Raw genomic sequence first — 11,164 nt, 5'->3', positions numbered from 1 at the left:
GTTCTGTCACTAGGGGTTCCCTGGTGAGATTAAAAGAACCCTGCCTGTGAGCCTCCCCAAGGTTGAAAGAGGGTGTCAGGAGGGGAACAGCCATGCTTCTCCTGAGGGCCTTGGTCAGCTCTGAGGCGAGGGGCTCAAGTTTCCATAGTCCTTACACTGTGGGCTGGGCCTACAGCTGTGTGTCCCTCAAGGTGAGGTGACTGGAGGAGGAAGGAGGACCAGGCAGGGCCTGGGGTGGGCGTGGGGGTGGGGTGGGGCTGGAAGTAGAGGTGGGGATCGGGGAGCTGCCAGGGCTTCATGAGTTCACCACCCTGAAGAAGCAGCTCAGAGTGTGGCTGCGGCTGCAATTAGGTGACGTTTGTTTTTGTTTTCCTTTAGAGGAAAACTCAGAACCTGTGACTCTTGTTCACAGGCACATGGCTGGTTGGAGTGACTTCGAGGTGATGGAAAATGTGGTCAGCCCCGTAAATCTTGTACAGTCACCACCGCAGGTCTGCAGCGAGTGTCCTGAGCTTATGCAGAACAAAACAGGGAGGCAGACGGCCAGGCCACAGCAGTCCTCTCTGACCTAGAACTCTCGGGCACACCTATGGGGGGTTTCTTAGCCTCAGGCACACCTCTGAGAGGTTTCTTTGCCTCAGGTAGCTCTGTGGGGCGCTTCTTAGCCTCAGACACTTGTGAGCAGCTATGTTAAGTAGGATGAGGTGGAAAAGACACAGTAACCGTGGTCAGCACAGTTCCTTGGGTCCTGCATAAAAGGAGAGGGTAGCTGAGCGCTAGCGTTCATCAGTCACTCCCACTTCTGAACTGTGGGTGCCCTGGGACCAACTGCCTCAGGCCCCTGCTGCCCTGACTCCCCTACTACAATGGACTTTAACCTCAAACTATAAGTTAGCATCATCCTTTCCCTCCTGAGTTGCTATCCATTAAGTTACTTCAATATGTGTGGGTGTCTGGCCCCCATGTATGTATGGGCACCACATGTGTGCAGGCCTGGGGCCCACAGAGGCAGGAAGAGGGCGTCCGCGTTACAGGTGCTGTGAGCAGCCGTGCAGATTCCCTGCAAGAGCAGCCAGGGCTGTAACTGCTGAGCCAGCCCCGGCACTAGGCTGCTTGTGTTGGGCTATTTTATCACAGCAATGGGGAAAGCAACTAAGACAAGGTATTATCTTCACCTGTCAGCTGTACTGCGACATGGTTACTGTTACCAAATTTACAAAGATGAAACTCACGTGTTAAGTGACTTCAAGTTCAAGTCTGCAGGACCCAAAAGGAGTCCTAAAGGAGAAACCTTTATTTTGTGTTGGGGCAAATGGGCCAAGTTCCCAAGGAAGACGCAGGCTGCCGGAAGCTGAGGGAGGAGTTTGTTCTGAGCCTGGCTTTCTCATCTGTGGATCAGAAACCTCCTCTCCTAAGAAGGGACACTACTCATCTTCTCTTGTCCCCATTTACAAAGCGAAGGCACTAGCTTCCTGGTTTCCAGGGGCACAACCTGTGTAACTCCCCTTAACAGGAGATACTTCAGGTTGGCCCCTGGTGGATCTTGGTCAGCTTAGAAGCCCCATAGAGTCCTGGACAGCTGGACATCACCTGTGCAGCTCTCTGCGGCCTTCATGACTCTCCTGTGGTGCTCCCTCTGGGTCTCTCCCGTGGCCTGCGTGGATGAGGACCATAGACGCCCCTCTGGAGGCTGCCTGCAGCAGGAGCCCAGCTGCACCTGCCGCTCACAGCACTCCAGACTTTAAAATTGCAAGGTCTAGGAAGCTAAGCCTGGTATGGTTTCAGTAAAGCCCTTTCCAGACAAGCAAATTGAAGTGCGGATCCGACAACAACCAGGATTTTAAAAATTAGTCTTTGAATTTGTCACCACAGGAAATAATAGCTGGGGCTGTATATGAGCAATTATTCTGGCGCTACTAACACAAGGACCGAGAAAGAAGTGTGTGTGTGTGTGTGTGTGTGTGTGTGTGTGTGTGTGTGTGTGAGACCATTGGTGCATCCTACCGTGTCTCCCGGCTGTGGCCTCATCACGGACACTCGGTCATATCCTTTCCTTAGCAGAACCCACAAGGCATCGAGTTTGCCCTGAAAGAAAACATATAAAAGATTACATGTAAAAAAAAGCAGCCTGGTGGACAGCCAGTGTACATAAGAAGAACTTTCCAGGTCTCTCCCATCATGGGAGGGGCACGGCTCTGGTGACATGGGCAAAGTGAGTTAGGGACTCTCCACTCTCTAAGAGCTGAGAACAGGCTGGAAAAGATGACTCAGAGGATACAGTGCTTTCCAGGTGAGCCTGAGGAGCTTAGTGCAGATGCCTCCCGCAGGTAAGCCAGCCCAGCGCCCAGGAAGGCACACTGGTTAGCTGGATAGGCTGATTGGTGTTCTGGGTTCAGCGAGAGACTCTGCCTACACACATACACACACACACACACACACACACACACACACACACACACACACGAGTGTGTGCACACGCACGCGCAGGGAGGGAGGGAATGGCCAGTGTAGCTATAAACCTGGTCCCCCAGTCTCTTGGATTTCGCTCTTAAATTCCTACAGCTAATCCTTCACACCACACAGGAATCCTCTCAATTTTCACCAACCACGTGGTACCAAAATTAAAGATGATGAGGTTGACAACTGTAGGACAATTCCTTGCTCTCTTTGAGGGTAGGGGTGGGGGGCAATAAAAGGCCCCTATACAGAAGTCCGGGGCCAAGCACTCAGCAGCTAGAGAGTGCTCAGTTTAGGATACCTGCACCTCTAAAAGGACTCCTCAGAACCTGTGACTATGTTGCTTTATAGGACAAAAGGCTTTGTTGATACAACTTCGTTATGGAGATGAGGCACCAGCCTGGACCACCAAGGTGGCCCCTAGGAGACCACACAGGTCTTTCATGATTGGGGACAGGAAAGCCAGGATAAGAGATGTGTCTCCTGACTCACTGAGAGCCCCAAAGCAGGGATGCTGGCCGTAGGGAGGGAGGAGCTCAGGCCTATGAAGTGGAGGCAGCCTCCAGGATCTGGACAAGGAGACAGAATCTTAGGATTTTAGCCCAGTGAGACCTGCTGCGGCCTCCCTACCTTCAGAACTGTAAGATAAGAAATCTGTGCCGTCTGGCTTCTTGGTTACTATAATTTATGTTAACAGCGATAGGAAAGAAAGCCTTGTCACCCAATGCCACATTCTGTGCCCGTCAGCTTGCTGTGTGTCTCTGTCCATTGGAACATCAATTTTACCAGAGCAATGGTGTTCTGTGCTGTGTGCCTATCCCTCAGTGCATGTTGCTGGGTGCTGAATGACCACAGGTGCTAGGTGCTGGGTCCTGAATGACCATGGGTGCTAGGTGCTGGGTGCTGAATGACCACAGGTTCTAGGTGCTGGGTCCTGAATGACCATGGGTGCTAGGTGCTGGGTGCTGAATGACCCATGGGTGCTAAGTGCTAGGTCCTGAATGACCCAAGATGCTAGTCTTTTCACACCATATCCTCTCACTTAATTCTCTCAGCAGTCTCCAGAGCAGTATGGAGAAAATGGAGAGTCAGAGTGACCAAATCACCTTCCCAAACAAGAGACCCTGTCACCTGGCGCAGCACTTGGAGCCCACGTAGGCCTGACTCCAAAGGTCGCACACCATCACCCCAGCTGCGGACCGTACTCATGAAGATCTGCCTGAAGCCCTTTACCTCACAACACTGGCGGTGGGGTTGCAACCCTTGAGGGTCTCATGGGATGGCTTTTGTGTGTTAGGACTAGAAACTTTGAGGACTATAACAGCACATGATAGGGGGAAGAACACTTGATGAGAACGTTACGGTTTGGTTGTGTGCGTGCACATCTTGGGCTTCCAGGTGAAGTGTGCTCCGTACAGGGGTGCTGGGGACATTCGGCTGCATGAGTGTGTGTCGTGTCCTGGAGGACAGTGATGGGAAGGCAAAGGTTGTCTGGCTGTAGCTCTCTGATCATGCCTGAGGACTCCAGGCTCTGAGTCACCCTCTGGTGGGCTGGACACACACCTGAAAAACTAACCTCTTGAACACCGGCCAGCTGTTGCATAAGCTCCCATGGGCTAAGTGTGATCTTGCCAAGTGTTGCATTGCTCGCCTCATATTACAAAGAATCTACAAAAGTCTTTGAAAAGATTCTGAAGTGGGTCTAGCATCGCTGCTGGACAGAGCTGGTGCCGTGCTCAGCACAGTTTTCTGCACAAGGCAATGCCAAATGCTTCCTTGAAGGAGCTTGGGGACAGGTCCTTGTGTCTTTAGGTGGGTGCTTGTGACATTAGGTGGGTGAATGCGTTCTTTTTGCTTCTGGGAGGGAGGAGCTCTTACTGTTCGGTTCATAAATCAGCCCGTCCATATTGCCTGATTTGCTAGTCGCTCAACCCGTGGACAAGTGAGGAACAACAACATGAGGCTCAAAGAAGAAAATTTGGCTATCGAAGAAAGGAATGAATTAGCTCAGCGGAAACAGAAAGCTGCACGCACAGCAAAGAGCTGCTTAGCTATGCGGTCCCAGGAGAAAGTGCGTTATGCTCCTTGGTGGAGTCACACAGAGCACTCAAGACGACCTGGAGAGGCTGTAGCGGCGCCTTCTTTTTCCCAGCCTGCAGCACGGAGCTGTTCCAACTCCCTAAGCATTGCTCTTCTCCTTTTGTGGGGGAGGGGTTGAGACAGGGTTTCTCTGTGTTAGCCTTGGCTGTCCTGGACTCCCTTTGTAGTCCAGGCTGGCCTCGAACTCACAGCCATCCACCTGCCTCTGCCTCCTGAGTGCTAGGCTTGCTCTTCTTAAAGGGGGGAGGAGCTAATAATACTGCCTCCTCTATACATTAACTTATACATTAGACATTGGAGTTATCTCCTCATCTCAGGAAAAGTATTCACAACACACTATCTGTAATCAAAGTAACACCATTAAAATGACAATAGGGGACATGGTACAAAGCTGGAAGAGTGTAAGGCCGAGTGTGTTCAATACTTGGATATTCATAAGCACATATATGTCTTCCATTTGTGTTTTTGTTATCACAGCCCAACTGTGCTGTGGCCCCTGTCACTCCCTTAGAGCAGCCCCTACTCAGCCGCTCAGGACATCTTGATGGCCAAACACCTTCGTATTCTGGAGACCCACTGGGCTTTCCTTCCAGGAGTCCTTCCTCGGGCCTTGCCTGTGTGAGGCTTAGCCTGCTTCCTCCTCCCTCTTCGCTTCCCCTCTGCCTGTGCTTGGCTTGGGCACGGTGCTCCCCCTGGCCCCATGGGTGCTGGTGTCTGGCCTGGCTCACTCTCCCATATAATAATGTGCTTCATGCATTCTGTCCTCATCTTGGGCCTCTCTTGAGGTCCAGATCAGGGCATGGCGTGACCTTCCAATTTTAATGATGATGAGGATGTGTAACAGGAGCCAGAAGCAAGCATGGCAAATCAGATGAGCTCTCTCTTACCCACATGTAGCCCTCTTCACAGCCTGTCTTAGTTCATGGGGGTGTAAACTACGCAGCAGAGGGGCGCTCTCTCTCCAAATTGCTTCATGTCCAACATCAGCCATGTCTTGGGAATGGTCTTACGTGCCAGCTCACCTGTCACCTCTTGCCATTCCACTATTTCCACAGCCTCCGGTGTAGCCAGGGCTCTTATCGCCTGCCATTTAGTCCATGACACATTCCCTGCCTGGTCCTTTACCTCAGGCTCCTGTCCTCTTTCTCTGTGTGATTTGATGTAAGATTTTTCCTACTTGTCCAAATGGATGCATAGTGGTTAATTAACTAAATCTCACACTGTCTTGCCATCAGGGTGCACTGAAACAAATTTATCTCTTGGTGCCTGGTTTTCTGTTTGTAAATGGTGTGGTGTGTGGTGTGTGGTGTGTGAGGGGTGTGTAGATATGTGTGTGGTATGGTGTGTGTGTGGTGTGTGTATGTGTATATGTGTGTGGTGTGGGGATGTATATGGGATATGTGCTGTGGTGTGGTGTGTGTCTGTGCATGTATGTGTGTGGTATGTGCATGTATGTGTGTGTCGTGTGTGTGTTGTGTATGTGTACATGTGTGTGTGTGGTGTGGGGAAGCATGTGTGTGGTGTGTGTGCATGTATGTGTGGTGTGTACATGTATGTGTGTGGTGTGTATGTGTATGTGTGTGTTGTGGGGAAGCGTGTGTGTGTGTGTGTGTGTGTGTGTGGTGTGTGTGTGTGTGCATGTATGTGTGTGGTGTGTGCATGTATGTGTGTGGGATGTGTGTATGGTGTGTATGTGTATGTGTGTGTGTGGTGTGTGGTATGGGGAAGCATGTGTGTGGTGTTGTGTGTGTGTGGTGTGTGTGTGGTGTGTGTGTGCACGTGTATGTGTGTAGTGTGTGTGTGTGTGTGTGTTTTCTACTTCTTGAGGTTGTGCTTGGAAGCCAGCCTGACATGTGTCATGGACTTCACCCCTGTGAGCTGCTGTCTCTAGCTTTCCTATGTGCGGTGAGGCCATCTAACTGCGTTGTCTGAGTTCTGACTCTCACAGGACAGCCTGCAGCTCTCCATCTGTGGCGAGAAAGGAGGAGGATGACTTCAGAGCCTTCACCTCTTTCTGCGCCAGTGTCAGCTGGCTTCCGAGGCAAGAGCTGAAGGAAGGGTTAGGGAAGAGGGTGGGCACAGCTGGCTAAGAACAAAAGTTAGCCCTAGGGGCCAGTGAAATGGCTCAGCAGGTAATGGTGCTCGCCTTGCAAGCTGCTGACTTGAGTTTGATCCTTAGAAGCCACATAAAGGTAGAAAGAGAGAGAACCGAGAAGTTGTCCTGACCTTCACACCCAAGCTGAGGCACGGACCCTCCCTCTTCCTGCACTTCTCACACATAATAATACATTTAAAAAGTCAACTAAAAAAAAAACCCACCACCACCAACAAAGAAACTTTTACAGTCAGCTACATTCCTGACATATGTTCACGAGGACCCCTTCCCTAAGGCCTGGGTGCTGGCCACTGTCTCTGTCACATCCGGGTGTCCATCAGGCACAGCCTGGACACAACATGTACTTTAGACTCTGCTCTTCATTCCCCAGGCAAAAAGCCAGCAGCTTCTGTGAAGCCGTGACGAAAGATTCCACCACAAACCCCAGAGCCCCAGCCAGGGTGTGCTAGCTGACATTTAAAAATAGATCCTTCCTTATGGAGTTGACACAAATTGACTATAAAATGGGAAATTTACCAGCACCAGGCTCCCACACCACCCCTCTCTCTGCCTTAGATGGCAGCTTAAATGCACGGAGAGAGGTGGGGTTCTATGCGGCTTCGCCTGTATAACGGTGAGACCCAGCAGGTCACATTCAAAGCACCCTTGGGTGTCGCTGGGTTTCCTCTTTCATGTTGTTGTTCTTTGGAGCCTGTCTGTCTTAGCTAGTGGCTTCAGCTCTGAGGTGGAAACCTGAAGATAGCTCAGTTTATAGCACTGTTCTGAGTGGAAATCTCAATTTCTATGCCTTGGAACACACGGTAGTTTAATCCACAACCCTGCTGCTCACAGTCTGCCATTTGCAGGGAGCAACCCGTCCATCTCTGAAGGCAGGCAGACTCTGGCTTGGCCTTTTAATTGTCAAGTCTCTCACTTCCTGACATGTGGAGAAGCTGCTGGAAAAAAAAAGAGATGGGCAGTTTCTCTGATGTCTGCAGTCAGTTCTAGTTTTACTCCAGCTGGTGGCCGCATAGCTGCGCATGGTGTAACTCGCCTGCAGTGACCGGTTCTGTCTAAGGAGAAGCACGGTGGGGGGGGGGGGTGCTGTCAATCGAGGAAGCAAAAACCAAGCAAAGGAAAATGTAGCTAAATACCAGGGGGAAATTCCCCAACCATGATCCTGGAACGAGGATGTGGTTGGTGTGGCGAGTGTCTTAATATAGCACGGGGTACGATGGGGGTGCACAGGAGGGGGAGCCCATGGTAACCCTTTGCCCTCACCTCCTGCTTATCAACCAGGCCCACCTGCTTCTTAGTTCTCAGGAGTGAAGGAAGAAGGCGGGTCCACTGCAACCTATTTCATGCTGTAGGTGATTCCAGCCACTTTTGCTGGAGAGCTAAACATGGTCCCAGGATCTGCTGAACGTTTTGTGCTAGGCCCAGGGTTCTCCCTGTTCCCAGTGGGAATGGAAGGTGGGCACAGCGTGGACTGTCCATTTTCCAGGGCCCCCTACCCTCACCTACTGTCTGCATTTTTTCCCATGATGCCTCTACCCCAGCTAGCTTCCCTCGGCTCGTGGGGGAACTAGAAGGACATGAGAGAGCGAGATGAGGGTTGAGTGGTGGTGTTTATTTCTTCTGTCCCCTTCCCGCTTCCCTGTCTCCCTGTGGTGACTGTATTCCCATAGGGTGGGCTCTACACACACCTAGAAGGGGGCAAAGAGCAAAGACTGGAGACTTCAGTAAGAGGCAAAACTGAGGAGGGCGTGGCAGAACTTACATAACCAGTTAGAAAAGCCTCTGTGGGCTCATGTGTGTGTACCAGGCACAACAGGGCTGATATACATGACATCACAGAGCCTAAGACAGCACACACAGGAGCCACACAGGTTCAAGCCAGACAAAGCCTAGCAAGAGGAAGGTGAGGTCCTATCCCTCACCAAGAAGCTATCTGTAATCCATACATGCTCGGAAAGGGAAAATCAGGAAAATTCTCCAATAGATGTCTCTGGTCTCTGGTCCACCACACTCCAAGGCAGGCCTAAGGTCCAGGAGTAGTTGGCCAACACAAAATATGATGCATGGTTTTCTGTGTGCTTTTTTTTTCTGATTGGCTTGTTTTTATATTTGAGAGAGAGAGAGGGAGAGAGAGGGAGAGAGAGAGAGAGAGAGAAAAGTTGGGTAGAGGGAAGGAAAAGAGTTGTGATCAAAATTACCTCTTACAAAATAAAACAACGTCAAAGTCATCTTTTGCTCACGGGCCATGAGGAAACAGGTGGTGAGGTGGATTAAGGATGCTGATCTCTGAGCCTTAACCACAGTTCCCTATGGCTTCACTGCGCCCTCACCCCCACCCCCCATCTCACTGGTCCCCTACAGGTCTAGGGGTTATAATAATTTCCCCTTGTGGCTAGTCCCTGGAGGTCTCACTGTGGGGCCCCTGAGCCTAGCTTACCTTCTGTGAGCCCTACCATCTGCAATGTGCCTCCTGTGCCAGCCCAGGACTATGACAAACACCAAGAGAGGCTACCACACAGGCTTAGTCCTTTATGAGGCTGCCCGCAGGCATCCTAACTAGAAAAGGCTCAGCATCAAGTGTGCCTATTAAACATATGAGGACTGGACGGCTGATGGACAATCTGCTCTTCCTCTGGATCTCTCGGGTCCTTTCTTCACTTCTGCCCTCTTTCACAAACCACCGTGTCATCAAATGACCTCTTCCTGGGCAGGGCATGCCAATGGAGCTGTGTGGTCTAATGGGTTTGGGGCTTGGACATGGTTTCTTGGCCATGCCTCATGCTTTCAGTTTTTCAGTGGGAGCTGGCGAAGCCCCTGCTCTGTGCCAGGCTCCATGCTGTCCACTGGGGCTTCAAAGGATAATTGGTCGCCGCAAGGGGTGAAATCCAGAGAGAAATCTCATAAACCCGATATAATCTTCTTAATTGTGATCCACCCATCTTCTACCTAGCTTGGGCATGTGCGAGTGCTGCCATTGGCTGTTGCACCAGGCACGAGGAGCCTGCAAGCTTGCTCATGACCTCAACCAGATTCATGTCCAGGCAAGAGGTACCACCCTCACAGGCTTCCTTCATCTGTCCTGTGAGATACCTCCAAGGCATGGATTCCAAGTCACTTAACATCAATGCACTGGGTGGTAAAATGGTCCCAAAGTGAAACATAACCTGGGTTATTGTTGTTTTTTAACTGAGGCTCCTGATACATCTCAGCCAAGCTCTTTGCTCACTCCAGCAAACCAGGTGCCCCGCTCCTATCCTTTGAGGTCCAGTCCTGTCCTCCGGCAATGATGTCTGTGATCCACTGGGCTTCTGAGAACCCAGATGCTGGGCCCTATGCTGGAAGTCCTGATACAGCTAGTCTTGGATGAGACCCCTCAAAGTGCGTTTCTAAAAAGTTCCTCCCTGAAACCAATGCTGCGGGTTTGGGGACCACACTGCGAAAATGTGTAGCTTATTACAGTGACCAAGGAAACTCGGGAGCCAGGATGCTTGCCTAGCACGGCTGCACATGCCTGTAATCCTAGCACCGTGGAGGTCAAGGCAGAGGATCATGGGTTCCAGGACATCCCGTGTCACTTAGCAAGACTCTTTCTCAAAGGGGAAGGGGCAGGGGAGCAGTAACAGCCGGAAGTCCTTGGGGCAGCAGAGGGTTTTGGACAGGAAGTTTGGGTGTGGGGTCTTAAGGCATGGCAGGTGGAATAGAGTTTTGCACTGGCAGAGAAAATGGGCAAGGCTTGAAGGCATCTTGGGGGTCTTTTGTGAGTCTGGGGCCCCAAGCCTGGGATGCTTATTCTGGCTTCCTCTCCCCACTGTTACCTGGCTCAACAGGGCTGAGAAACCCCACCATTCAGTATCTGTGCCCGGAACAGTAGGGACTGGACAGGACTCACTGAACAGAGGCAGATTCCAGGAGGGTGTTGGCAACATCTTTAGATTTCTAAATGTCTCTGTGCACATCCTGATTCATCTAGCAAAACTCACTGTGAAGCCACCAACCTGCTAAGAAAGGGCCATCATGCCCTTCCAACCGTGAAGATTCCAGAAATGAAAACTCAGCTACAACCAAGCATGTGGTGTTAGTCACAAGGTAGATTCCTGAAAGTGGCAGGACAGAAACCCCCTCTTTCTTCTCCTCATCCCCGGAGATCCCCTCGGCTCCTTCCTGTCTGCGCATGTCTGCACATGTCTGCACGCCACTGCACGTTCCTCCCTGGAGAAGAACTAGCCGCAACAGCTGTTCCTCCCACCAGCTCTGCTTCACCCACAGCTCAGAGTTCAGCCCTTTGCCTCAGGGAGGCTTATCCTAAAAAAAGAATCTCAGGGCTTTAAGCATGGCAAGCCCAAATGGAAACTGCACCAAAATTCCTTGGAGCCTGAGCTCATTCAGCTGAGAAACAGAAGCTGCCACACCAGGTTGGTTCTACCTAGGAGTACGTGCACGTGCGGAGGTCAGAGGTTGACTTGGTGTCTTTCTTAGGTGCTCCCTGGTTTCCTT

General features: G+C 51.2%; 1 protein-coding gene across 2 annotated transcripts in view; it reads right to left on the bottom strand.

Annotated features, from left to right (window-relative positions):
• Positions 1 to 11,164, bottom strand: part of ANTXR1 (ANTXR cell adhesion molecule 1) — a 203,424-nt gene that overhangs the window by 54,733 nt on the left and 137,527 nt on the right. For both annotated transcript variants that reach the window (XM_084765254.1, XM_084765253.1), the window contains exon 17: positions 2,005 to 2,085. In XM_084765254.1, the coding sequence (XP_084621380.1) occupies positions 2,005 to 2,085 (81 nt within the window). The remainder of the gene's footprint in view (positions 1 to 2,004; positions 2,086 to 11,164) is intronic.

The sequence above is a fragment of the Acomys minous genome (assembly GCF_964271855.1).
Source record: "Acomys minous genome assembly, chromosome: 17".
Taxonomy (NCBI): domain Eukaryota; kingdom Metazoa; phylum Chordata; class Mammalia; order Rodentia; family Muridae; genus Acomys; species Acomys minous.
This window is presented reverse-complemented; position numbering and strand designations above follow the sequence as displayed.